Raw genomic sequence first — 27,915 nt, 5'->3', positions numbered from 1 at the left:
CTATGTAGTGACCTCTATTTAACCTACTCTATAGTTGTTGAGTTGGATTAAATATCACCTTTGTCAGTTGTGATAAAAGCTAAAACAAAGGTCAGTACATCCTCAAATTATAAATTTCTATTATCTCATCTTCAGGAAGGAAACAAAGATGAAGGACCAAGTAGGGTCATCTGTCAGCATATTTTATTAAAGGTGTAGACACCTTAAGTGATTGAAGAGTGACATTCTGTGCAGCAGGTGGTTGTAAATGACCCTGAAACACAGAGTGCACAGCCTTTCCGAGGTTTTCTGCTATGCTTAGTTCTCTCAATAATCTCCGTGGGCAAGTTAGCACTAGCCAAGAAACTAATGAGGAGGCATAAAAATAAATGATCTATGCCACTTGGCAAAGGACCAAATATTACATGAGAGGTCGCAGCCTACTTCTGGCTCAGAAAGCCGCTTTCACTCAGGATGGTGAATCAAGAATCTGTTCTGTTTAGCACATCTGTTTCTGACAAAAGGAAGGATAAAGGCAATTCAATTAGTAGCAGCATAACAGTAAAAAAAAAAAACCTTTCTTTTTTACTTCTTTTATAATAAAAAAAACTTTGAAATTTCTTCAAATAAGTATTCTACATGAAGAGTTCTTCCATTAAAAAATGCCACTAATAGAAATGCAGGAAAGGGAAGAACACAAAACTTGGCAAGTAGTAGGCTAAACTTGCTTAAGGCAAGAGTCTTAATCCACTTTCATGATTGGAATACTTAATGATTTGTAGGTCTAAAATAACTTTTGAACTGATTCTTTAAGACTATTGGGATCTGAGTAAATGGCTGACGCATCAGTTAGTAAGTACTAAAGCAAACCTGAAACTTAACACTTGGCAGATGTCGCAGAAGGGTGATTTACACATGGTGTCCTAGGGTGTCCTGGAGAAGCGAGTAAAGAAGCCAGAGCAGTGACAGTGACGGAGAGAAATCACAGCCATGAATCGCAAGGACAGGAAAATGGCATCCAGTGGAAAGGAAAGCAGGAGCTGTCACAATGTTGTAACAAGCAGAATGGATTCTAATTTGTGTGAGATGCATGTGAAATTCAGGACAACTTTTAAAGCAGGCTTTACTGCACCGGCATTTGTGCAGGGCTGTGATGGAGGTTTAATCACACGGTGAATCATTTCTGTCCGGACGTCTAAGAGCTTTCCCAAATATTGAAAGGTCTTGTAGAAACTCAAGTCATCAGAGAAGGGGAGCATTTTCAGAAAACTGCTCTATGCTCTTATTTCAGATAAACATCTCACAATTAAAACAGTTATTTCAGAAAAGAAGAATGAAGAACAAGTGAAAGTCTAGTTTCATGATTAGATGAGGATTCTCCCTATAGCAACTTTGAAAGGGGGCATTAGTCCTGAGAAATAATTCAGTTACAATGGATGCTGATCCCCAGGATACGACCCGATCAAGGTGGCAAATGGACTGGGCAAGACCAAAGTGAGATTGGTTGAGGTTGGCTGAGTCTGTCCCAGGTTTGTTTCTAACGGCCCATGGTAGGCATGACTACAGCAGGTGTTGAAAGAGTAGCATCTTCTTCTTTCCACTGAGATGTGATAGTCTTTAGTTGAGTGTAGAACTGGATGCCCTAAATAGAACAAAGGAAAAACAAAAAGTTGACATTGGAAGGAAGTGCTCTGAGTGCTACTCATGTTCCTGTTTGAGGAAGAGGCATAATCAAGCAAGATCCAGTTTTACTATTTGTTAGATAATCTACTTAAAAAATATTTTCCATAGGGCCCGGCGCGGTGGCGCAGTGGTTAAGGTCCTCGCCTTGCACGCCCAGGATCCCATATGGGCGCCGGTTCTAATCCCAGCAGCCCCGCTTCCCTTCCAGCTCCCTGCCTGTGGCCTGGGAAAGCAGTTGAGGATGGCCCAAAGCTTTGGGACCCTGCACCCGCGTGGGAGACCCGGAAGAGGCTCCTGGCTTTGGATCAGCATAGCATCGGCCGTTGCGCTCATTTGGGGAGTGAATCATCGGACAGAAGATTTTCCTTTCTGTCTCTCCTCTTTTCTGTATATCTGCCTTTCATATAAAAATAAACAAATCTCTAAAAAATATGTAAATAATGAGAGTTTCAAAGTGGTTTATATCTGTGGTCCTATAAAGGACTTGTATTAAACAAATGTTTGGGAAGCTTATGTACCATGCAGTGCAGATAATAACACAGTAATCCAGTGGCTTAGAGTTCAGTATTTCACCAGGCCTCTTCCTGCCTTAGGACACATGTGCCTGCTGAAAGGTTGTAGTGGTGATTTAGTCCTCATAACCCTGTTAAATCTCAGTATCACTGTTATTGTCTCTACACATGAAGAAATTTGAGGCATACAAGGATATGCTCTGATATCACACAGCCAGTAAAGGACTGAACTGCACTCTGAACCCAGGCAGTTTGGTTCTGGAACTACTTTCTTGTTCAGTATACTCCTAGTTTCTGGAATAGTGTTTGGTATAAGAAAGGTGCCCACTACAACGTTGTGTGAACGAGTACAATTATAGGAGAAACAGGTGCCGATGGAACAACCCACTGACTTTGAGGAAGAGAAGGGGGCTGTTTAGAGGTGGTTTTCTGGAGGTGTCTATTTAAACTGAGACATGACAGCAGTAGCCAGACTAAAGAGGCGGGATGGGAAAGAGGGTCTCAGGCAGAAGAAATGGCAAATACAAAGTCTTCTGTTTCCCCATGATCTTTCCTCAAAATGTGCATTAAGTTATTCAGAAGGCAGCATCTTAATGTTTACATTTTTTCTAGGGAAATTTCTGAGACCCACTGCTGAACAACACATGGTCCCAGCGAAGCTGCTGGCAGAATCCTCATTCCCGAGATGTTAAAGAAAGTTTCTTAAAGGAAAAAATATTATTTTATTCAAAAGTTACCTGTTTGCCATAGAAGTTGGTGTCTCCCCTGAAGGAAGATCTAGAACCAGTGAATGAGAACATTGGCAAAGGCACTGGAATGGGAACATTCACTCCCACCTAATACGGAAAAAGTTCATTATCAGACACCAAGCAAAGAACTCAAAGAACCCCCTCCACAAGGAAGCACAGAGGTATCCAGTACCCAGCCTCCACCCCAGGAAGCTCGTGTGTCTTAGAAGAAAGGAAAGCACCATGGGAGATTAGAGGCACAGTCTTTAAGCAAGTTTGCCTCACTGATCACTGTTTGGAATCTCCTCTTAGGGAGAAGATACTATATTAACTAGAGCAGTCTCCTAAAAATACTGTTCACAAACCTGTCCGACGTCCACCAGGTGGGAGTATTTCCGAGCAGTGGCTCCATTCGTAGTGAAGATGGCGGTTCCATTTCCATACGGATTGTCATTTACGATCTTAATGGCTTCATCCAATGTTTCCGTCTCCAGAACCACAAGCACTGGACCAAAAATTTCTTCTTTGTAACAGGTCATATTTGGCTGCCAGGAAGGATGCACCAGGAAATCAAGCCTTTTGCATTTTGAGCATTTTACACTTAATTGGTACTTTCAGTAAGCATCTATATAAACAGATTCCACGTTAGGGACCTTTTCATTTTAAATCACCTACTGTTCATTTTCAGTCACCTACTAAAAAAAGTCCTCTCTTACTGTGTCCAGTCTTCTAAACAATCAATTATATAAACAATCTAAAATTCTCACTAACAAAATAACCATATTCCTTTAAAATTTTCATTTCCATGAGCAATTACTGGCATCCTGATACCTATTACAACCAGTTTCATGTAATGGGAATGTTTCAAAAAAAGTACACGAAAACAAATTTTCCTATGTATTAAAAACAACAGAAGAATGTCTGTGCTTAGAGAAATCTTGTGCTAAGTTCTCTGTAACAATGGCAGTCTGTTCTCATTCACTCTTGTTTCCTCCAAGTTGGTTCATTTACATTTTGTTAGTGTTACTGGTTACAATTAAACATTCAACATTCAACTTTTGATTACTCAGGATTTACAGCAGGGATGTGTGAACTTCAAAACAGCCTCAGAAACTCAATTTAGTCCTGTTAGCTGAGATACTTTTATAGTCTTAATAAATAAAAATTAAACAATTCTTTTCTTTTTTTCCCCTACTTTCTGGTGAAGACATTCTAAACTCTATGCACAGGGTACAAGGTATTCAATAAATATTGAGTAGTTGACTGAGACAGTGCAGTAACTCTGAGCCAGGCAGCAAAAAGGAGAGGAGAGGAAAAGGCACAGTAAATAAATGACACAGCAGAAGGTAAGACAGCTGGGAGGTTAGACAGCCTCTGGGCCAAACATGGTTGTTGCCAAACGTGGTTGTTGCTCTATTTTTATGCAGCCCACAAACTAAGCAAAGTTTCTGTATTTTTTTTCTCAAAGAGTTTATGTATTTTTAAGTGGTTGAGAAAAACATTTCATGGCCTATGAAATGATCTGAAATTAAAAATTTCAGTGTCCATAAATAAAGTGTTAGTGGAGCACAGCTATACAATGTTTATGGCTGATTTTGCACTGACTGTTATGTCAGAGTTGACATAGTCTCTGCAAAGCACAGAGCATCCCCTTATGAAAAGGGTGCTCAGAGCCAGTATGGTAAAAAGGACTAGTTTAGTAAGATAATCGAGCAGTCCTGGCAGGAGACAAAGTCTGACATCATGACATATTCTCACGTATATATTACAGGAATGAGAAACTATAGTCTCTAAGGGTCTTCAGCTCTCATACTTGTGAAATAAATAAGAACTGTTCACCTTTACATTGGAGATGATGGTTGGTCCAACAAAGTTACCATTTTCGTAGCCTTTCACTTTAATTTTTCGCCCATCAAGAAGGATGGAAGCGCCCTCCTTTGGTCCACTTTCAATCAGGTTACAGACTCGTTCTTTGGCCTGGGGAGTTATCAGAGGGCCAAGATCAGCCCCAGGCTGGTCTCCTGCAAAATAATGTTAAAATACTTTAGGTCTTCGTCAATATGAATTATGACTGCTAACAAGAGATGTATCCAAATGGCAATTAAAGTGTAAGGAGAAGCAATGGTAGGGAGAGACATAATTGCTCCCATTGGTCAAAGCCAATGCTAACACTAAGGGTCTAGTGCCACGAATGCAGTGAGTAGAGGAGGCAGGCAGAGAACAGGAGACCTGCGTTGACTCTCAGGTTCTTGGCACGTTCCACCAGCTCTGGCAGCCACTTCCTGGCTTCTCCCACAAGGATTGCTGTTGAAAGAGCCATGCAGCGCTGACCAGCAGCTCCAAATGCTGCCCCAACCAACTGGTTCAGTGTATTTTCCTTATTGGCATCTGGCATGACCACCCCATGGTTTTTGGCTCCCTAAAGAAACATAAAAGGTTCATGAGTCTCCCTGAGCCAAATACAGTTTTAAAAAACTTAGCAAGGAACCAAAAGTTTCAAATGAAACTAGAGAATTCAACCTTGGGATCTATTAAGCAATTCTGCATGTCACTTTTCTATTTTCCAGCTGATAAAAAGCTGACATGTATTTAGTCAAAACCATTACCAAAACAGAATAAAAACCAATCGCATTCAAAATGCATCCATAAGCCAAAAAAAAAAAAAGCTCCCTTCCCTTTCATGAGGCAGATATAGGAAAGAATTCATGCCTGTTGGGGGTTCCCATTTACATAAAAAGCATGTAAACTCAATTTGCAGTAATAATGCTACATACATTCCAGAAAGGTCTCTCAACTTGGCTAGTTTCTAGATACATAGCTTTGTGTAATTCTTTGCTATGTACAATATTTAGTCATCTCTACATTTAAGTTTCCAGATAAAACCACAGCTGAGGGCCTGGCGGCGTGGCCTAGCGGCTAAAGTCCTTGCCTTGAACGCCCTGGGATCCCATATGGGTGTCGGTTCTAATCCCAGCAGCTCCACTTCCCTTCCAGCTCCCTGCTTGTGGCCTGGGAAAGCAGTCGAGGACGGCCCAAAGCTTTGGGACCCTGCGCCTGTGTGGGAGACCTAGAGGAAGTTCCTGGATGCTGGCTTCGGATCGGCCATTGCGCTCACTTGGGGAGTGAATCATCGGATGGAAGATCTTCCTCTCTGTCTCTCCTCCTCTCTGTATATCTAACTTTCCAATAAATAAATAAATCTTAAAAAAAAAAAAAACCACACAGCTGAAAGTGTGGACACATAACCCACAACTGCTGCTTAATTCCAAAACACATCATTTTGGACACATAAATACATTCAGAATGGAGTAAACTAGAAGGGGCTTCAGTCAAAATGACCAAAAATCACTCAGCCACTGTTCATTCAGCGGGCATATCATGAACAGTTTCTAAGCCAGTGTACAGATGGCTGTCCTTGGTGCATCATTAGCTTATGAAGGATGAGAAAGGGGACTTCATGCTTAGTATCAAAGATTTCCTAAGTATTTGGCAAGGAACTAGTAAGAAAACAGCAAAACACCACGACCAAGGAAATGAAGCCAACTGTTCCTTAAGTAGCCTTTAGCAGACTGGAAACTTGGGGAAGATCTTTGATCTAATAGGGTAAATCTTAAAATAAGAAAGGATTAAGGATGAAAAGCATGGTATAAAAGAAGAAACAGGACCAGAACCAGAACTGGACTGTTACTGTGGAAGCCTGGGAACCGGATTAACACTCTCAGGGAGGACTGCCGTGTGTCCTGTGTCGCCTACATAGATGTAGGCTGAGAGGTGACTCTCTTGACTTACAACCGTCTCACGGCTAAAGAAAAGACTTTTGGGATGAGAGCAAGTGCCCTTTTGCTGAGCTGCTCCAAGGAAACTTAAATATAATGCAGTTTGGAGATAAAAGGAGTAAGAAGTCACCATATTGGCTTGAACTCTCTTGCCGTTTCTTGATCCTCTCTCGAAGATGTACTCTCCTGCCTGGTTGGAGCCCACAAAGCTGATTGCTTTGATGTCCGGATGATCACAGATAAAATTTACAGCTTTAAGAAGAAAATAAACAATCAGCAGAGAGAAAGAAAGAAATGGCCACCAGCTTTTCAGCACAACACATTTCTCTCTTTTGCCCACTGCTATGAATTGTAAGTTCTCATGTACTTCTTTCCTCCACACTGGATTCCCCTTACCAAGTTCTCTCTTGCCTTTTCCACTTAAATTCTTTAATTTATAAAATGTATTTCACTTCTTCCCTTTCATTATTTTTCTTATCTGCCTTGTAATATTCCTTGTTCTTTAAGAATGTGATATTTCGGGCCCGGAGCGGTGGCGCAAGTGGTTAAAGGTCCTCGCCTAGCACGCCCAGGATCCCATATGGGCGCCGGTTCTAATCCCGGCAGCCCCGCTTCCCTTCCAGCTCCCTGCCCGTGGCCTGGGAAAGCAGTCGAGGACGGCCCAAAGCTTTGGGAACCTGCACCCGCGTGGGAGACCCGGAAGAGGCTCCTGGCTTCGGATCGGCATAGTATCGGCCCGTTGCGCTCACTTGGGGAGTGAATCATCGGACGGAAGATCTTTCTCTCTGTCTCTCCTCTCTCTGTATATCCGCCTTTCCAATGAAAAAATAATAAAAATAAATCTTTAAAAAAAAAAAAAAAAAAAAAAGAATGTGATATTTCTGGGCCCAGTACAGTGGCCTAGTGACTGAAGTCCTTGCCTCACACATCCTGGGATCCCAAATGGGCACCAGTTGCTTCTAATCTGGTGGCCTCGCCTCCCATCCGGCTCCCGCTTGTGGCCGGGGAAGGCAGTTGAGGACAGCCCAAAGCCTTGGGACCCTGCACCCATGTGGGAGATCCAGAAGGGCTCTTGGCTTCAGATCAGCTCAGCTCCAGCCGTTGTGGTTACTTGGGGAGTGAATCATTGGATGGAAAAGCTTTCTCTCTGTCTCTCCTCCTTTCCCTATAAATATATATATCTAACTTTGCAATAAAAAATAATTTTAAAAAAAGAATAATGTGATAATTTCAGGCCTGGTGCAATATTCTAGCACCAAATCTCTCCTTGCATGCACTGGGATCCCATATGGGCACCAATTCTAATCCTGGAGGCCCTGCTTCCCATCCAGCTCCCTGTTTGTGGCCTGGGAAAATAGTGGAGGATGACTCAAAGCCTTGGGGCCCTGTACCCGCATGGGAAACCCAGAAGAGGCTCCTGGTTCCTGGCTTCAGATCAGCTCAGTCCTTGCTGGTGCAGCCGCTTGGGGAGTGAATCAGTGGATGGAAGAACTTCCTCCCTGTCTCTCCTCCTCTCTGTATATCTGATTTAACAAAAACAAAAATCTATATTGTTGAGAACAAAATTTTTTTTTAAAGATTTATTTTTATTATTTTTTCATTGGAAAGGCGGATATACAGAGAGGAGAGACAGAGAGGAAGATCTTCCGTCCGATGATTCACTCCCCAAGTGAGCGCAACGGGCCGATACTATGCCGATCCGAAGCCAGGAGCCTCTTCCGGGTCTCCCACACACGGGTGCAGGGTCCCAAAGCTTTGGGCTGTCCTCGACTGCTTTCCCAGGCCACAGGCAGGGAGCTGGAAGGGAAGCGGGGCTGCCGGGATTAGAACCGGCGCCCATATGGGATCCCGGGCGTGCAAGGCGAGGACCTTTAACCACTTGCGCCACCGCGCCGGGCCGAGAACAAAATTTTAAAAAAAATTTTTTTAAATGCGATATTTCCTCAATTGTCAGCATGTGCTGCGACTCTCGATGACAGATGTATACTCGTGTGACAGGATTTATACAACATAGTAATTAAAAGCCAAAGGTAGAGCTAGCTTTTCTGGGTCCATGCACATATGGTAATTTCTAACAGTATGACTTTGGGCAAGTTATTTAATTTCACTCTGTTTCAATGTTCCTGCCAAAAGAGACTGTCATACAGATTAGGTGAGCTTATGTGTAAAAAGTACTAGAACAGTGCCTGAAACACAGAGCATAAAGTATTGACTATTAATGCAAGAGTTAGAAGATCTTCCATCTGAGATCTAAAAATTCTGAGTTAAAAAGTACCTTAATGAATTCCATCAATACTAAAGCTTAAACTCTCTTCAATCTCAACGCATATTTCTGGTGTCCCCAAGCATGGTGTAAGTTAAGAAGCAGTGCTAATCCCAGATGGTTAGCCATCTCAGCATACAGAGCTGGAAACCTGTCACCAAGCATTCTTTTCTCATCCTAAAAGCCCCAGTCACCACTCAGCACCTTGAGCATAGCTGGATCTAGGTAGCGAAATGCAGAAGAGCAGTTACCTTCATGTTGCCCGTGGATGATGTTCAATGTTCCATCAGGGGCCCCTGAGTCCTGCAGCAACTTAGCAAGAAGCATGGTTGCTCCGGGAACTCGCTCTGATGGTTTCATCAGGAAGGTATTTCCGCACACCATGGCCATGGGAAACATCCAGAGGGGGATCATGGCAGGAAAATTGAACGGAGCGATGCCTGCGCATACACCCAGGGGCAGGCGGTAGGAATAGAGGTCCATGTCTTTAGTGATGGATGGCATGGTCTCTCCCAGCATGAGGGATGTCACACTGCAGGCATGCTCCACCACCTCTGGAACAGAGAAGAAGTCAGGCCACCAGCTCTTCACGCTATGTACTACTTAGCGGTGTCATGCTCAGGCCTTCTATCAAGGGGCTGTGCAAAACGTGATTCTCTGAATAGGGAAAAGACAGTGAGATACACACACACACACACACACACCGCAAGATCACTGGAGTCAAAGGATCAGATAAACCCTACTTGCAGATACCTGACAAGTACTACAAATTTAAAAAAAAAAAAAATTTTAAGTATTTTTTTAAGTATCAATAGTAAAGACGACTTAAAGAAGCAATCTCCCACTCTGGAATCGGCCTCCCAGCTTCCTTTTCCCTTCCCAGAAAGTCCCTGGAGGAACTCCCAGCTTACGAAGGCCTCGAAATACATCTCCTTCAGCATCTGCTAAGGTTTTCCCTTGTTCTAGTGTGATTAACTTGGCGATTTCTTTCTAGGGAGAAAACACACATATAGAAATGAATGTAAGAATGTTTCTCCCATTCAACTCTCAGGTATGCAAGGAAGAGCACCAGTGAGGGAGAAGCAGTGACAAGCCAGAGACCCAAAGCAGGGTAGTTAGGGAGGGCAGCTAAAAGGATCTTTGGAGGAGGGGCATGCACCCTGCAAGCAGCGCTGGAACACTGCCCCCTTCAGGTTTCTTACCAAGTTTTCCTTAATAAGTTGTTGATAGCGGAGCAGGACCTGCTGACGGCTGAGTATGGATGTGTCTGCCCAGGCAGGAAAAGCACGTTTGCAGGAGGCAACGGCTGCATCCATCTCAGCCTTGGTAGAGTGAGGCACCCGGCCAATGACTTCATTGGTGGCCTGGCAGGGAAAAGCAGCATGTTAATCTTTGTCCCCGCTCCACCTTGTCCAGGTTCCCCTGAGTCACAGAGATGGCACTCTGTCCCCACCTTTTCACCAGGTTCCCTGAATCCCCAGTTTAAGCCCCAAAGGAACTTGGCTTACTGGGTTGTGGATGTCAATCCATTTGTCACTTTTGGATTCAATGAATTTCCCATCAATAAAGAGCTTCACAGTTGGCTGAGGGAAAAAAATAAAAGGACTTGTGAATTGCATTCCTTCTCCTTTTCTTTCCTTTTGTAAACAAGAAGGAAGATTAATAATTGCATCTTCTGGTCTCTAGAAGGATAACCACTAGAAAAGATGTGTTGTAGTCTGTGACACCAGCCTCCCATATGGTAGCTGGTTTATGTCCATGTTGCTCCACTTCCTATCCGGCTCCCTGTTTATGGATTGGGAAAAGCGTCAGAAGATGGCCCAAGTATTTAGGTCCCTGCCACCACATGGGAGACCCAGATAAAGCTCCTGGCTTCTGGCTTGACCTATACTGGGCTGTTGTGTCTCTAGGGATTGATTCATCGGATGGAAGATCTCTGTCTCTCCCCTTATCTCTTTAACTATTTCAAAACAAATCAATAAATCTTATCTTTTAAAAGATATATTTATTTTTATTTTTATTGGAAAGGCAGATTTACAGAGAGGAAACACAGAAAGTGACTCCACAACAGCCCAGAGCTGAGCTGATCTGAAGCCAGGAACCAGGAGCTTCTTCAGGGTCTCCCACATGGGGCAGGATCTCAAGGCTTTGGTCCATCCTCTACTGCTTTCCCAGGTCACAAGCAGGGAGCTGGAAAAGAACTAGAGCAGCCAGGATATAAACTGGCACTCATATGGGATCCTGGCACATGCAAGGTGAGGATTTAGCCACTAGGCTATCACACTGGACCCCAAACCTTATTTATGTTTTTTTTTTCTTAAAGAAAGGATGTAGCAGAGCCTCTTAATACTCTTTGAAAACTGGAAGTTCCCCACTATTCATACAGTGAGCTTCCAGTGCTGATCTGAAGTGCATCTACTGAAAATGCAGCACTTCTGTGTTAACAAAGACCCCTCCCAGTGCCTTGGCCCAGCTGATTCTCTGCCATGGTACCACAAACATGGATTACCTTGACAGTGGAAAGATTTGTTAATGATGATGTGCGAGCTTTTTTTTTTTTTCCTTCCAGGAGCAGCTCACTTTCACTACCCTTCACTACCCTGTGAACATGTGTGGATCAGATTCCCGCTGCAGTAACTGAAAGCCTGAAGGAGGGTCATTTACAAAAGAGAACCCAGTTCTGGGGCTGCATGTCTAGGATGGGGCAGTCACACCTGGCACTGGCCTCGTGCTGCCTCCTAACACGGTGCAGAGGTGAAGGGTGAGTGGTTGGTGCGGAGAGACAGGGAATGAGAGATGGCCTCACTCTAACTTCTCGCTCTCAACAGATTGCCACAAATCCTGCTTAAGGACCTCACCTCCAAACACAGCCACTGTGGAAAAAGAATCTTAACATGAGTTTTGGAGGGGACATATTCACACCACCACTGGATCTGGCAGTGCATCCTTCCATTGAGTGCATCCTTCCATACGAGAGGGTTTGGGGTTGCAGTCTTTATTAGGTTTATTAAGTTTATTAGGTTTTAGGTGCCACAAATGACTGACGAACAGGTGGTCTGGAAAAATTATTCTAAAGATTGTTAAGCAGAAAGTGACTATCTGAGAAGGTAAACAAAACCTCTAAAAACCATGGATGTATTATTTGACCCAATAGTCCTATTTCAGAAGGGAAATATTCCAAAAGAAGATAAAATAATATATATACTTTCTATAGTACAGGAAAAAAAATGAAGCCATCTAAATATGCATGAAAAAAATATGAGTTCAACCTAACTTGTACTCCATAGAATATTATGCAGTCATTAGAAATCCTAATTATAAAGATCATCTTTCAGTGTTGAAAAATGCTTACAACTTAATACACCTAAGGCAAGAAAACCAAGATAGAAATGTCACATATCCTCAGGTCACAAGCATGCAAAGAAAATCAAAGAGAATACTCCTGCTGGGTCTTCTCTCAGAATTCTACCTTGAGAGCCAAACACACTTACCACTGAAGAAGAGAAAGAAGATGCTGGGTACCAGCTGTAGTTCACCTTAGAAGAAACCTGTGAGAAAAAAAATATATGAAAAGATTATTTTGATAAATGAGAACAGAAAACTATTAAAAACTTAGAGGATATACTATCTCTGCATTATTAGCAACTGTAGTTAAAAAGAAAAAAAAAAGACTCAAGTGTTCACTCTCAAAGAGCATTTCTGAAGAGATATGAGGCAGGCTTTAAAACTTTTGGGGACTAGCACAAGAGCCTAGTGGATAAATCCTCACCTTGCATCCACTAGGATCCCAAATGGGCCTTGGTTCGTAGAGAAGTCTGACATAAACAATATAAGCTGGATGATTTCTTTTTACGTAAAACTATTCAAACTAACCTGTAGAGTCAGGAAGCAGATCAGCAGTTACCTGGGATGACAGAGAATTGGGTAAGAGGGCTAAGAGGGAAGCCTGATGAATATGAAATGTGCATTATCTTTTTTTAAAATTTATTTTTATTACAAAGTCAGATATACAGAGAGGAGGAGAAATAGAGGGGAAAGATCTTCCGTCCGATGATTCACTCCCCAAGTGAGTGCAACAGCTGGTGCTGCGCCGATCCGAGGCCAGGAGCCAGGAACCTCCTCCAGGCCTCCCACACGGGTGTAGTATCCCAAAGCATTGGGTCGTTCTTGACTGCTTTCCCAGGCCACCAGCAGGGAACTGGATGGGAAACAGGGTCGCCAGGAATTGAACTGGTGCTCACATGGGATCCCGGCGCATTCAAGGCAAGGACTTTAGCTGCTAGGCCATGCCGCCAGGCCCTGAAATGTGCATTATCTTGATTGGGATGTTTTCTCAAGGGTACACAAATGGTAGAACTACTGTGCAGGTCGAATTGCAAACTTTGGCCAGAGCTGGATCAAGCCAAAGCCAGGGACTAGGAGCTTTATCCAGGCCTCCCCTGTGAGTGGCAAGGGCCCAAACACCTGGGCCATCTTCTGTTACTTTTGCTAAACCATTAGCAGGGAGCTGGATCAGAAGTGGAGCAGCCAGTATACAAACCAGTGTCCACTGTGGACAGCAGTTCTACCTGCTAAGTCATAACAACAGCCCCAAACTACACACTTCAAATATGTATCTTCTATATCAATTTTATTATCAGAAACCTGTTTTAAAATGCCACACAGGTGCCTTATAGGAAAAAGATGTGTTACTTTTGTAACATAAAAGCAAGAGTGATGGAGGGTCAATTACAATAAGGCTATTCTCCAACTATAACCTCCCTCCCCAAATGCTTGCATGTATGTTGTCAAAGCTGATTTAAGAAATATTCAAATCTAAGCAAAGTGAGCAAACTGAAACTCAGGTCTGAGATGCAAAAGAAATAACAATCTAATAATTTCTTATCTTGTCTAAAGAGAGACCATCTTAAGGCAAAGGCCTTGGGGTCACATGAAGGCGGAGAGTTTGTATGTCTGCAGTACTTTCCAGGGTTAAGGGCATCACTGGCCTTTGGGCCTAGCAAACACCTAGTGAGCTTCCTCTCCCACTCCACAAGGGCAGGCACTGCCTGTTTTGCTTCCCCATCTCACAGTGACCATGATCACGACTGTGTAGGTGTGGGACATAGCAAGCATGCCTTGGCACTCATTAAATATTACGGTGATGAATATTTATTTGCTTTCACTCTTTCAGAATGAGTGTCAAAACATTCATCTTGGGATCAGCTTTGTGGTGTAGAGGGTAAAGCTGCTGCCTGTGATGCCAGCATCCCATGATGGAGGATTCTTGGATGCTCCATTTCTAACCCAGCTCCCTGCTAATATGACTGGGAAAGCAGTGGAAGTCGGCACCTTGGGCAGAGGCAAACTGGTTAGCCATGCCCTCCTTCCCAGGACTCCTTTCCTCTTCTGGGACATTCTGGCATCTCTTTGGTCACATTCCTGCCTCTTTGTGGGATCACCCTCCCCATAGCTGGCCATTAACCCCGCATTCCTAAAAGTTTGGTTCTAAGCCTTTGGTTCTTTTTCCATTCGCTATCCTTCCACAACTTTATCAGCCGCTGAGGCTGGCTCATCTGATTCCTGATGCTGTCCAATCTGCAGGGCTTCGCCAGGATCTGCTTCTTGAAATAAAACCCACCAAACTGTCTCTATGACATCACTGGCTGTGATTCAGGCCCGTGTTTAAACTTGAACATCACCCCCAACTCCTTCTTCTCTCTCCATGCTGAATCAAACAAATTTTCTTGGCCTTCTGAACTCCTAGAGTTCCGCAGAACAATTATTCTCCCTAGCACTCCTGCTATTTCCCAGCCTTTGTCTCTCATTTGGATTTCCATAACAGCTTCTGAAGGGGTCTCCTATGTCCAATCTGAATCTAATTTTCAAAGCATAAGTACAGGGCCCTTTACAACACAAATTTGACCAGAACCCTTCCCTGGTTTTGAATCCTCCCATGGCTTTCCACAGTTTTCCCTATTTTCTGAGAAGTTGTTTAGGAGGCTCTCCATAGCATCTTCGCTGCTTTAACTTCATGGCTTGCTGCTGTCCTCTCTGCTCTGTGCTCCAGTCACCTGGAACATCCTGTGTGCTCCTGGTTCTTGCTCATGCTGTCTCCTCTTGCCTAGCAGACTGGCCAATTTGCTTGGCTCAGTGCTTTTCCCTCAGGTCCCCATTTGGCCATCACTATCTCCAGGACCTCTTCTGGGCTAATCCTGGCTATGGGCAGTCACAGGCATCTGGATGGATCTCTTTTCCATCTCACCATTATAGAATAACAGCTTGCCAAGATACTAAGTTTCCCTCCACTTCTGCAATAGCACATTGTATCCTCAGCCCCTGGCCGGTTCACCTTTCTAAAGTAACAGCTTGCCAAGTTACTAAGTTTCCCTTCACTTCTATCACTAGCTCATTGTATCCTAGCCGGGTTCCTGGAATGCAGTAAGCAAGCACTCAGTAATACTTAGCAGAAAGGAAAAGACTGAGTACTCAGCAAGCAGTAAATGGATATGAGTGCTGTTCTGTGTGCTCTGTTAGAGGCAGAAAATGCACCAGCTAAGCTGAGCACTCCAGAGCACATGTAGGCTGTACTTTCTCACTTGCACAAAAGGCATCACCACTGGCAGGACATCATTGTATGGTTATTGAAAGATTTGGGTTCCAACCATCTCATTTCCCAAGAAATACTCATTAACAGTATCGCTGAAGGCAAGACTCTTCTGATAACTCACACCAACTTTCTGCCTCCCAGATATTTACTTTCTGCTTTTATTTGCTATACCAGGAACTCCTCTCTCCTCTTGATAGTCTTGTGGCAACACTAAGACACAGAGTTAACCCCTTCTGGAAGCTTTTCCTGATCTGTACAGGTGGCCCTAGAAGCTCTTTCCCTGTGCCTGAGGAATTCCCACTAGTCAGGAATGCACCTGTTGTTATGTTCCCATCAGGGACCTCTCAGTGATGAAAGGCTGAAAGACTGGCACAGTACCCGACGCAGACAAAGATACTAAGATATGAGTCCAGAATTCTCAGCTCCACCAAGCGCTAGGTGACTGACTGGAGGATAACTTCAAGTGTCAGAGAAGTGACTTCACAACATTCCTTGATTCCAATCTTTACAAATCACAACTAGAAAGTGGCGGAATTGGGGCAGAACTCAGGTATGAGTATGCCTGCGAAGTCTGCTCTTACCAGCTCACCGAGGTGAGGTGATAAGAATCTCCTCATCTCTGGATGGGTGTGATGCCGCCACAAGGAGCGGAGATTCTAGGCTCAGACTGAGCAGCCTCAGGAACAGAGGCTGTAAACTAAACATCTCACTCAGCAGAACACTTCAGCCAGCTAAACACTTGAGATAGCTTAATGCCTTAGTCAGTTGAACACTTCCACTCTCACCTTCATAGATCCCTTAGATAGCCTTCTACCAGTCAGGGCTGCCAGAATCTAGAATACTCTGTATCAAAGTGTCACAATACAACCAGGCCCCAGTTGGCTAAGGGCTATCATTTTTGTTCTTTTTCCAGGTCGGTTGGGAAGTTTCACCAAATGATTCTGAAAACTGTTATCTGTTTCTGAAACAAAGCACATGGGATGAGAGATTCCCCAAGTTGGAAGCAAAAACACAAAACATCTGAAGATTCTCAGTAGGCATTAATGGGGGAAGGGAAGGGGAAAAAAGTCAATTTCAGCCCAAGATTTGAAGGAGCAGTTGATAACTGACAAAATAGGGTGGGAACTTTATCTTCTTATTGCTTAAAACCGACTCACACACCAGAGCAGAACTAGAGAATCAAGGCCAGAAATAGGAGTAGAGCCAGTCCATCTGGCAAGCCCCTCCAACCCACGTACCACACTGTGCCACCCAACTCCGACCTTTGTGGACTCTGCCAAGATCCCGAGAAAGGCTTTTGCCTCTGGCAGAACCCACTCAAATAAGGTGCAGGCTAACATGACCTTAAAGTGCAGCCACACACAGAGGTCCCCGCTTGAGCCTAATGAGTCAGAGAGGCATCGTGGCTCCCTGCCTATTGTCAATCTGGCCAGATCCAGGGGAATGTTCTGCAGGGCTAGAGACATGCAGCCGATGCAAGGCAGGACTCAGTTCGACAAGGACAGATGCCAGGGTGTACTGGCACTTGAAAGGGCTTTCTGAGGGGCAGGAGCAGCTCCATCTTCTGCCACCTGTTGTGGAGATGATTAGCCCTCTAAGGGACAAGGAACACTGTGGTGAGCAGAACAACCATAAAAAATCGTTAACTTTAGTGAGAGAAAGTTTAACTGAGTGTTGGTCAAGAACGGCTCCAGCTTGTGGAAAATACAGCCGTTAGCAAACGACTGCTGTGGGTTTTGAAAGCCTGGTGCACATTTACTTGCACGGCGAGATTCAAAGTTCACTCGCTGACCCTCGCCCCTCGCAACCCCCCTCCCTCCCTTACCTCGGTGTATGGAAAGTGAACGGGTTGGGGGGAAGGGAGCCATTTGGAAGCTCCTGGCAGAGGGAAAAACAAACAGAAAGGTGACCAGAAAGAAGAGTTTATGCAGGGAAAAATAAGTAGTAGCTGGTGCAGAGGTGACAGGGAAAGACGGCGAGGGGGCAGTGGATCTACAGATGACAGCGAGTGGCGACAGGGAGCACGCAGGGTTGAGGTCTGTGGGCAAATGAGTGTGTGCGCGCGTGTGTGTGTGGGGGGGGGGCACGGAATGATGGTGCGGGAAGCGGGGAGAAGAAACAAGGCCCCGGGGGTGGGAGGGGAACACAAGGGACGCCCAAGAAGTCTGTCCCGCCCGAGGATGGCTCGGAGCGGACGGGAAGGACCCAGGTCTCAGCTTCGTGGTCCCTTGGTGCCACCCTCACTCGCCTGCAGGATCCGGGCCCGCACGGCTGCCGCCGCCACCACTGCCGCCATGGTTCCCGGCCGCCTCGCCAAGGATCCTCTTGCCTTTCACGGAGGGCGCTTGCCAAAAACACTAGGGCGGCCAGGCCTGCCCCTCCATCCTGCCGGACCTCCTCATTCGTGGAGACGGCCATTTCCCCTAACCAATCACTCGCCGACATAACCCCCGACTCTGCCCCGCACACCTCGCCTGGTGGGTATGGGATTGGGCAGAAGCGGAAGCGCTCGCGGCCCCTCCCACGTCAGGGAATACTATTGGCGGAGAGCGGGAAACCGTCCTGCCTTAGGTACTCCACATTGGATACCCGAGGAAGACGCCCCCTAAGTAGCCACTCCGATTGGCCACAGGAACGATCGAAGCCCCACCTCAGCCTGCTGAGGAAGTAAATAAGACCTTCCAAGAGATTTGCAGTCGCTCCGCCTCCAGAACTGCGAGGGGCGTGGTTGTCCCCAGGGGCCGGGCCAGGCAAGGAATGCCCTACCCGGAGCAGAAACGAGATTAGGCTGCGAGTTGGCGATAGGGTGTCTCCTTAGGGGCGTGGCTTACGGGTCCTCGCTTTCCCGCCGACGGTTGGCCACGTCACGTGACATGGGTTGGAAGATGGCGTCTCCCACAGACGGTAAGAGCCGGGTTAGAGATCCTTTTCTCGCAGCGTCTTCTTTTGCTCCCTTGGGATCTTCCACTCTCCGTGTGCCGCTCTAACGTACACTTGGGTCTTGGGAGCCTCTTCTCGCTCTTCCTTGCTGTGTGTCTCTGTTTTCGCCTCGCCGGTTCTGCACAGCTGTTCCGAGGGTGCCGGGTTTCCCTGGTGTGCACTCAGAGAATGGAGGAGGGTATCCGCGAGAGACCCATCTCAAACACCCGTTTAGCGCAGGACTCTCCTTTCGTCCCATTTGGATGAGGCTGAGGGATGAGGAGCTGATGCTCCGAGAAAGAGGTGCTTTATCAGAGTCTGCTCCTGTTAGGATCGTTTCTATTTTCATTGAGCACGATTGGGACGATTCCGGTCCCCACTAGGTCTGGTGGCCGACCCGTGGTCTGAACTGCAGGAGAAGCGTGTTGTCTCCTCAGCTTGGGACCGTGCCCGTGACATCGAGTGAAACGGGGACCTTTCCATATCTTAGCCATGGGGGTCCCGAGGAAAATGACAGTTGAGCTTTTTTTTCAGGAGATGGTATTTGTGTACATCTCAGCCTCTACAGGGCCCGCTGTGTGTGTTTCTTCAGGCAGAGTTCAGGAACAATTTTTTGCCTATATGCTAAGGTGCAAGTCATCTCAGATAACTAGGTGCTTTTGCACAGGGTTCTGCTTTAAAGAGCCAGGGACTTGAAGTCTTGGAATTACTTTCATTTTTGTTTCTGCTGTCCCCCATGTCAGTTTCATTGATATGCAGTTTTCTCTCCTGGAACACATTTTGTTTTTGAAATAAATCTTCGACGGGAAAGAGGCAACTGAATCCCAGGAGAAGCTGTGTTTTGAGTAGCTGCTGTGTGGAAGGCATCTTGCTAGGTGCTTCGGAAAGTGTAGGAATGAATCAGACATGTATGTTTTCGTTTTCAGAATGAAAGAGGTGTGCCCAGCACACGGTCTTCAAGTTGCCCCTCCACAGTTTTCCTTGTCTTTATTGTCAGCATATTTATTCTGTTAGGGTTTTCTCTTACACAGATTATAAATTCCACATATGTTTGGCTCATTGTTGAATGCTCAGGTTTCAGCAAAATGCCTGGCAAACCCTAAGCTTCAATAGACGTTTCTCCTATGAAGAATTCAGTCTATGCAGGAAATACTGTTTTGCCGGAGCTTCGAGCACAGGTGCCGGATGTTCAAAGTCAGATGTAATTCTCCTGCCTGGGCTGTGTCTGGACAGAAAAGTAAAGGAGGGAGAGGGTTATTTTAAAAATCGTCAAAGCCATGGGGAGAATTTTAATTTGAGAAGGTGGAAATGTTCTGGAGTTGGATGGTAATGATGATTGCACCATACTGATGTAGTTAGTGCCACTGCACTGTAAACTTAAATATTGTTAAACGAGATCATTTTTGGTAGTTTCATTACTTTTTTTTTAAAAAAAGAAGCTAACCAAAGGCTGATTTAACCAGGAAGAATATTGGATCCATTCTTTTGTTTTTCTGGCCATCTCTGTAGTCACTTTTATTTGCACCTTTTTTTTTATTATTATTATTTTGTTATTGGAAAGGCGGATGTACAGAGAGGAGAGACAGAGAGGAAGATCTTCCATCCGATGATTCACTCCCCAAGTGAGCGCAACGGGCCGATACTATGCCGATCCGAAGCCAGGAGCCAGGAGCCTCTTCCGTGTCTCCCACGTGGGCGCAGGCTCCCAAAGCTTTGGGCCGTCCTCAACTGCTTTCCCAGGCCACAGGAAGGGAGCTGGAAGGGAAGCGGGGCTGCCGGGATTAGAACCGGCGCCCATATGGGATCCCGGGCGTGCAAGGCGAGGACCTTTAACCACTTGCGCCACCGCTCCGGGCCCTTGCACCTTTTTTTTTTCCTTTTTTGAAAAGCTTTGTTGTTTCGAGAGACAGAGTTCCTACTGTTTTTTTCCCCATATGCTAAAGCTGGTAGCTGGGGACACCATCCAGATCTCCCACGTGGGTGGCAGTAACCTGATTTCCTGAGCTGTTAGCATGACCTCCTGCAGTGGGATTAGCAGGAAGCTGTTGTCAGAAGTCAGGATTTGGACACCTATACTCCATGTGGATGTCTTAACCAAGAGGCTAAATGCCTGCTCCTGTTTGGGTTCTCTACAGAGTTTCACTTTTTATCTAATCTTTTCTTTTTTATCTGAAATAAGTCAAGCATTTTGAACTTAAATTCTGCTTTTAAGTAGAAACTCATCCTAAAGTATTCCACTGTCTAGTTTTCACTTCTTCTTCTTTTTTTTTTTTGAGTGTGTCTCTGTCTTTAAAGTTTAATTCATATAATGTAGGTTTGTAAAGGAACTTAGGTCTTTTACTCTTTGCTTTCAATACTAAATTTACTGGTACTTCTTTGAAAGGAGGAAATTAAAATCTAAGTAAAAATCACCTTATTTATTTAATTTATGGATGTAAAACACCAGGGTCTGAGTTATTACCTTTTTGTGGTACTATAAGGTCACCCATGTTGGTTATTGGATCTAACCCTTCAGTAAGTTTGCTTTTGTTACAGTCGAGCCTCCCTTCAACAGCAATTTGAAGGATGGCATTTTGTGTTACATATAGCTTTTGCTTTAGTTAATACAGTGATTAGAGTTGGATCCTTTACCAATAGGATGTTTTGGAAATTCCTTTGGAATATTTGGTAAAACAAGCTCAGTTTGGAAAAGCATATGGTAAAAGGTTTTGCACGTAAACATATATATATTTTTTAAAAGATTTATTTATTTTTATTGACAATTCAGATATACAGAGAGGAGGAGAGACAGAGACGAAGATCTTTCGTCCGATGTTTCAATCCCCAAGTGACTGCAATGGCTGTTACTCTGCCGATCTGAAGCCGGGAGCCAGGAACCTCTTCCGGGTCTCCCACACGGGCGCAGGGTCCCAAGGCTTTGGGTTGTCTTCAACTGCTTTCCCAGGCCACATGCAGGATGGGAAGCGGGACTGCCAGGATAAGAACCGGCGCCCATATGGGATCCCGGCGCATTCAAGGCAAGGACTTTAGCCGCTAGGCCACGCCGCCGGGCCCCTGAACCTAGGTATTTTAAGATTTAATTTTATTTTTATTGTAAAGTCATACACAGAGAGGAGGAGAGACAGACATGAAAATTTTCCAGATGTCGATTCACTCTCTAAGTGGCTGCAATGACCAGAGCTGAGCCAACCTGAAACCAGGAGCCTGGAGCCTCTTCTGGGTCTCCTATGCAGGTGCAGTGTCCCAAGGCTTTGGGCTGTCCTCAACTTATTTCCCAGGCCACAAAGCAGGGAGCTGGATGAGAAGCGGGGCCACTGGGAAACAAACCAGTATCCATATGGGATCCTGGTGCATGCAAGGCGAGATCTTTAGCTGCTAGGCTACTATGCCGGGCCCTGGACCTAGATACTTTGACATGAGATGCAGGCCTCCTAAGTGGTGTCTTTTTTCTTTTTTGTAAAGATTTATTTATTTTTATTGGGAAGTCAGATTTACAGAGAGAAGGAAAGGCCTTCCATCCACTGGTTCACTCCCCAAGTAGCCGAATGTCTGAAGCTGTGCCAATCAGGAACCAGAAACTTCTTCCGGGTCTCCCACATAGGTGCATGGGCCCAAGGCTCTGAGCCATCCTCAACTGCTCTTCTAGGCCACAAGCAGGGAGTTGGATGGGAAGTGGAGCCAGCAGGACATGAACTCGTGTCCTATGGGTTTCTGGTACATGCAAGGCAAGGATTTTAGCCACTAGGCTACCATGCCAGGCCAACTAATTGGTGTTTTAACTGCTATGTCTAATGTATGCAAGCCTCTAAACTTAGGCTTAGTTCTGTTTTTCTGCAGAATTAAGAAAAAAAAATATTAGAGAGACACAGAATACCCTCTGTGCTGGTTCATTCCTCAGTGACCTGCTGTGAGAGCTTATTTATTTTTATTTTTTTAAAGGATCACTATAGGCTGTTGGGGTGTAGTGGGTAAAGCCACCTGTGATACCAGAATCTGGTATGAACATCAGTGTGAGTTCCAGCTGCTCCCATTTCTGACCCATCTCCCTGCTAATGCACCTGGGGAAGCAGTAGAATAGGACCAACGTGTTTTGGCCCATGCCTCCCATCGGGGAGACCAGAATGGAATTCCTGGCTCCTGGCTTTGGTCTGGCCCATTCTTGGCAATGTGGCGTTTGGTGAGTGAACCAACAAATGGAAGATGATTCTCTGTCCCTCTCCAGCAGATTGTTCTCTCTCTCTCAGATTTAACTCTGCCTTTCAAATACAGACAGGGAGACGCAGAGAAAGTTTTTCATCATTTGATCACTACCCAAATGATCCCACGGGTGGACCTGGGCTGGGTTGAAGTCAGGAGATTGTCCTGGGGTTCCTCATGGGGGGCAGGGGCCCAAGCATTTGGAAATCTTTCACTGCTTTCCCAGGCACATTATCAGATAATTGGATTAGAAGTGGAGAAGCTAGAACTCTCACTAGCACCCATAGGGAATGCTGGCTCTGCTGGCTGTGGCTTAACTTACTGTGCCACAGTGCTGACCCTAGTAATCATTTTTCGTAGCACTACTCTAGAATATTACTTCTGTTTTAAAGATTAGAAGAATCAGATTTTGTTAGCATGAGTGATTTGCTTGTATTACATCATGGTACAGACACATCAACAGTTGGAGAATTTAATCTTTAGGCTTCCAGTGAACGTTCCAGTTTGCATTCTTTGAGATTGAAATTTCATGAAGTATAAATTGTGTTTCATGTCTTTTTGGCTCATTCGAGTGTTTTGTTCTAGGGACAGATCTGGAAGCATCTTTGTTAAGTTTTGAAAAACTTGACCGTGCGTCACCAGATCTCTGGCCAGAGCAATGTAAGTCTTTGCTTTCCTTATATGAAAACCAACGTTTGCTTGCTGTATCCTCTTCCTTCCTGTAGCTAGCGTGAAGTGATCTCTGAAAGTGGTTTCCTATTTATTTTATCCAGAAAGCCCCACAAGTTCATATGAATCAAGAAATTTAAATCTTCATATTCGTTTTAAAAACCTCTGTGGAGCTGCCTGGGCCATGAAGGTTATAGATGGTTGAAAAGCCACCAAGTCTGAAAGCTGTTCCTCCTCTTACAGAAGTATTGTGTTTCCATTTTACAGCGTTGGAGATGGAGGGTGTGCCCAGGCTAAGCAGTGGGGCTGGACACCCAGTTCATGGCCCCAAAGTGGTGGAACTTGTGCTGTTGCACGTGCCTAAAATGCAGAGGAGTGCTAGGCTGGAGGGATGTAGATTCTCTGATCATTGAACAAGTCCAGGTGGACAAAACAGCTGTGACATACCAGTACCCGTGGAACTCAGATTTCACTGATACCCACGCCCCTGGTGCCACAGTGAGATGATCCTTATCAGAAAGGAACAGGTGTGACTAACCCACAGGAGGAAGTGGCCCAGAGGAAAACAATATCCCAGAAGAAACGGAAAAAAGAAAAGAAACCTGCGGCTCAGAAAAAAAATTTAGCATACAGTAAATGTAAATGACCAGAAAAAGTTTACCTGTTCCAGAATAAGCTTGACTTTTCATCCCAATTCTCCATGAACTTGGGAAGCGTCTTTGTTTCTGTGGGTAAAGAAGGTACCTATTTCCTCACAGACTGGCCAGTGCTCACCTGGGTGGCGCATACACTGCAACTGGAACAAACAGAGAAGATTTAGTATGGCCCCTGTGCAAGGTGGCTCACATACTAGCTGATAGCAGACGTAACTGATCCATACCATTTTTAGTTTGTCTTTCTTTTTAGTGAAATTGAACAGTATTCCAGTTTAGAGTATCTGATTTGTATTCTGCTTTTTAATGTTTGATTCTTGCTAGAAGACATTGTAATGAATGATTGCATTGATACAACAGCATGCCTGTGAAGAAGGTTTAGATTTCTGGTAAGAGATATTACATCTCCCCACTGTCCCGACCAGCTCACTCCTGTCCCTTCACAGTTCCGGGGTGATATTCTCTGAGAAGTTGCTTCTTCACTCTCTGTCTGATTTAGATTTAGATTTCCATTTTCTGCCCTCCCATAGCACCTGTTATTGTAATACTTCAACAATATTACAGTTACTCAGTTATTCCTGGTCCTCTTGTAAGCTCCTTGAAGGAAGACTTTTATTACTCAAATTGTTTATGCCTACATGTACATGCTGATTGAATTGATGTACTTTTTCTTTCTAGTACCAGGTGTTGCCGAATTTGCAGCTTCTTTCAAAAGTGTAAGTAATAGCTTACCTAATAATTAAGTTTATCCTGAGTTTTTTTGAGTACAATCTCAAATTTCTGTTATTTCTTTATTTTTATAACCTTCAAATAATTTTGTAACTTCATTATTATAACTGCTTATATTGTCAATGTGTTAATTGATGATAATACCTGTTGCTCAAATGCTCTATTTTGACATTAAAAAAAAATTTCTTTTTTATTTTTACTTGAAAGAGTTACAGAGAGAGAGGGAGATCTTTCATCTGTTGGTTCACTCCCCAAATGGCTGAAATGACCAGAGCTGAGCTGGTCTGAAGCCAGGAGCCAGAAAATTCTTCCGCATCTCCTTCATGGGTGTGGGGACCCCAGTTCTCAGGTCATCCTCTGCTGCTTTCCCAAGCCATTAGCAGGAAACTGGATTCGAAGTGAAGCAGCTGGGGCACAAACTGGTGCCCATATGGGATGCCTGTGCCCCAGGGTGGAGCATTAACCTGCTAGGCCAGTGTGCTGGTGCCTATCTTGACTTTTTTTGTTTATTTGTTTGTTTTAGATTTAATTATTTATTTTGAAAGACTAATTTTCAGAGAGAAGTGAGACAGATAAAGGAAGATCTTCCATCCAGTGGGTCACTCACCAAATAGCTCTAATGGCTAAAGCTGGGCCAAACCAAAGCCAGAAGACAGGAACTTCCTCTGGGTCTCCCATTGGAAGCAGAGACGGTAGTACTTGGGCTGTCCACTGATGCTTTCCAAGGCACACTAGAAGGAAGTGGAAGTAGAAAAATTGGGCCTCCAATCAGTGCTTGTAAGAGGAGTTGGTACTACAGGAATCAGCGTAACCCACTATACCACAGCATCAACCCCTAATTTGACTTTTTAGATCAAGATTTATTTATTTGAAAGAGTGACACAGAGAGAGGAAGAGTCAGTTCTATCCACTGGTTCACTCCTTAAATAGCTACTGTGGCTGGGGCAAGGAGGTTCTTAGAGGTCTCCCATGTGAGTAAAGGGGCCCAAGCACTTGGACCATCATCTGCTGCTTTCCAAGGCACATTGACAGGGGGCTGGGTCAGAAGTGGAGCACCCGGGCCTTCATCCAATGCTGCAGGCAGTCACTTAATTCACTACACCACAACTCTGGCCAGTATTTTCACATTCTGAATTGTGTTTCTAAATTGCTTTTCTCAACAAAAAAACTTTTAAGCTAGAGCAGTTGGAATATTTAAGGTCACATAAGTATTCTTTTTGTTCATACTGTAATTTTCTGGGAAGTGCTACTCTTTTTATTTGTTGTATTATGAGCTTAACTTGTACCTCCTTAGAGGATTTTAAAATTTGTTTGCTCCATCAGAAACCTGAAGGAAGATGTTTGTGAGAGCCAGGGATATTTCCACTTTTTTTTTTTTAAAGATTTGTTTATTTATATTGGAAAGTCAGATATACAGAAAGGAGGCGAGACAGAGGAAAGCCGGATGGCCAAAGCCTTGGGACCCTGTGTCTCTATGGGAGACCCAGAAGAAGCTCCTGGGCTCCTGGCTTCGGATCAGCTCAGCTCTGGCCATTACCGGCAGACAGGAAATCTTTCTCTGTGTGTCTCCTTCTTTCTATAAATCTGCCTTTCCAATAAATAAGTCAACCTCTTTAAAAAGAAGGGGAAAAAGCACAAACTGGCAGCACAACTTGAAAGTTATTCAGATTCTACTAAGTGGCAGACAACTTAATCCATGCCTGTCAGATTTGAGAGCCCATCTTCTTAGTTTTCAGCTGTGTCACTGAGGAACAGAAAATAAGAATTTAAAAAAAAAAAAATGTAATTCAGGGCCTGTCCGTGATACCAGCATCCCCTATTGGCATTTTTGTCCCAGCAGCTTCACTTCCGATCCAGCCCCCTGCTAATGACCTGGGAAAAGCAGCTGAAGATCACCCAAGTGTTAATGCCTCTGCTACCCATGTGGGAGAACCAGATGAAGCTCCTGACTTCAACCTGGCTTTTGCTGCCATCTAGGAAGGGGATGAGCCTATGAAAGATCTCTGTAATTCTGGTTTTCAAAATAAATATTAAAAAAAAAAATCTGATTCAGCATCTACACCTTTAGGTTGAAAGTGTGCACATACATATTAGAGTTTTGTGTCTAGGGTATCAGGAACATTCTGGGATGCCACATAAAGACCTCCCAGTATAGTCCTTCCTCTGGGTGGTGAAGTGGTGATTCACAGACTCAGGCTCTAGACCCAAGCTGCCTGGCCTTTGAATCCTGGCTCCTCTCACTACATAACATGAGGAAAGTGATGTTTAATCTCCCCATGTTTTGTTTGTTCTGTAAAATAGGGATAATATGTATTTTTAGGATTGATTGCTTGTAAATATCATGATGCGTATGAAGTGTTTTGTATGTTACATGTTACTGAGTAAATGTTAATTTTTTAATAAAAAAATGGACTCATCTGAAGTAGCAGTTCTCAGTCTATTTGAAAAATGCATACGTGAAATTCTTTTCGATTGGCCTTCGTTAGGCTTCTGATACTGTAAATCAGTATATCTGGGGTGTAGTCAAGCATTTTGTGCAACCAAGGTTGAAAACTGCTAATCCAAAGCTGTTTCTTATCATGCTAGTTAGCATATGCCTGAAATAGTATGTGTAATCAGAATTAATCATTCTAAGTTCATTTATCTGAGACTCACTTTAAAGATAAATACTTACATAGTAACTAATCTTGATCCTGGGTAACTGGATTTTTTGAAACTATAATTTTCATTATTCTCATACAACCTGAAGGGTGTGTATGTGACAAGCTACATTGAAGAAGGAAAAGTGGGTCTCATACTCTGCATGTATTTAAGTGGATATGTTCTTATTTTTGACAGCCTATTACTAGCTCCCCACCCAAATGGATGGCTGAAATAGAACGTGATGATATTGACATGCTGAAAGGTAAGCAGCACCTCTAATTGATGATCCCCTATTTATGTTCCTCCTCAAATCATCCTTTCAATTGCTCTCAAGTTCATGGAAAAAATGGAATTAATGGTTAGTTTTAGTGCCAAAAGAATTAAAATTTAAGTTCATCTTTTATAACACAAATCCCTTATTTAGAATTTACTGTCATACAGTGTTGTCAGTACTGTGAAATGGCAGTTCCTTAGATTCATAAGGTGAAACCTGCCTTTATTTCTTTCTGTCCTGTTAATTTCTTCCATGAAGAATACCATAAGTCGTGCATACTGATTGAAAAATGACTTGAAAC

At 44.2% G+C, this 27,915-nt stretch overlaps 3 protein-coding genes across 10 annotated transcripts in view; 2 read left to right on the top strand and 1 right to left on the bottom strand.

The window, feature by feature from the left end:
• The window catches only part of BBOF1 (basal body orientation factor 1), a 31,233-nt gene extending 28,316 nt beyond the window's left edge, over nt 1-2,917 (top strand). Inside the window, exon 12 of the mRNA XM_040975296.1 lies at nt 2,787-2,917. The gene's annotated coding sequence lies outside the window, so the exon portion shown is untranslated. The remainder of the gene's footprint in view (nt 1-2,786) is intronic.
• ALDH6A1 (aldehyde dehydrogenase 6 family member A1) lies at nt 169-27,550 on the bottom strand. Of its 3 annotated transcripts, XM_040975294.1 has the most exons (14): nt 27,544-27,550; nt 25,510-25,512; nt 17,779-17,839; nt 12,433-12,489; nt 10,450-10,524; nt 10,144-10,305; nt 9,853-9,931; nt 9,193-9,495; nt 6,809-6,930; nt 5,132-5,321; nt 4,742-4,923; nt 3,268-3,447; nt 2,912-3,010; nt 169-1,621 (listed from the first exon to the last, which is right to left on the bottom strand). In XM_040975294.1, the coding sequence occupies exons 3-14, from the start codon at nt 17,824-17,826 to the stop codon at nt 1,517-1,519; spliced, it is 1,602 nt and encodes a 533-aa protein (XP_040831228.1). In that variant the 5' UTR covers nt 17,827-17,839; nt 25,510-25,512; nt 27,544-27,550; the 3' UTR covers nt 169-1,516. The 3 variants fall into 3 exon arrangements, with proteins under 3 accessions (XP_040831228.1, XP_040831227.1, XP_040831229.1); XM_040975293.1 differs by lacking the exons at nt 25,510-25,512; nt 27,544-27,550 and having other exon boundaries at nt 17,779-17,973; XM_040975295.1 differs by lacking the exons at nt 25,510-25,512; nt 27,544-27,550 and having other exon boundaries at nt 10,183-10,305; nt 17,779-17,973.
• Nucleotides 18,255-27,915, top strand: part of LIN52 (lin-52 DREAM MuvB core complex component) — an 81,884-nt gene continuing 72,223 nt past the window's right edge. For 2 of the 6 annotated variants that reach the window (XM_040975298.1, XM_040975300.1), the window contains exons 1-4: nt 18,388-18,434; nt 23,232-23,306; nt 24,647-24,684; nt 27,536-27,602. In XM_040975298.1, the coding sequence (XP_040831232.1) occupies nt 18,404-18,434; nt 23,232-23,306; nt 24,647-24,684; nt 27,536-27,602 (211 nt within the window). In that variant the 5' untranslated portion in view covers nt 18,388-18,403. Of the gene's footprint in view, nt 18,435-23,231; nt 23,307-24,646; nt 24,685-27,535; nt 27,603-27,915 lie in introns of all 6 variants that reach the window. The other 4 variants (XM_040975301.1, XM_040975302.1, XM_040975299.1 and 1 more) reach the window with 3 other exon arrangements.

The sequence above is a fragment of the Ochotona curzoniae genome, unplaced genomic scaffold, assembly GCF_017591425.1.
Source record: "Ochotona curzoniae isolate NIBS_2020 unplaced genomic scaffold, NIBS_Ocur_1.0 contig_2688, whole genome shotgun sequence".
NCBI classification, from domain to species: domain Eukaryota; kingdom Metazoa; phylum Chordata; class Mammalia; order Lagomorpha; family Ochotonidae; genus Ochotona; species Ochotona curzoniae.
Note: the sequence above shows the minus strand (reverse complement) of the source record. Positions and strands in the feature narration are given on the sequence as shown.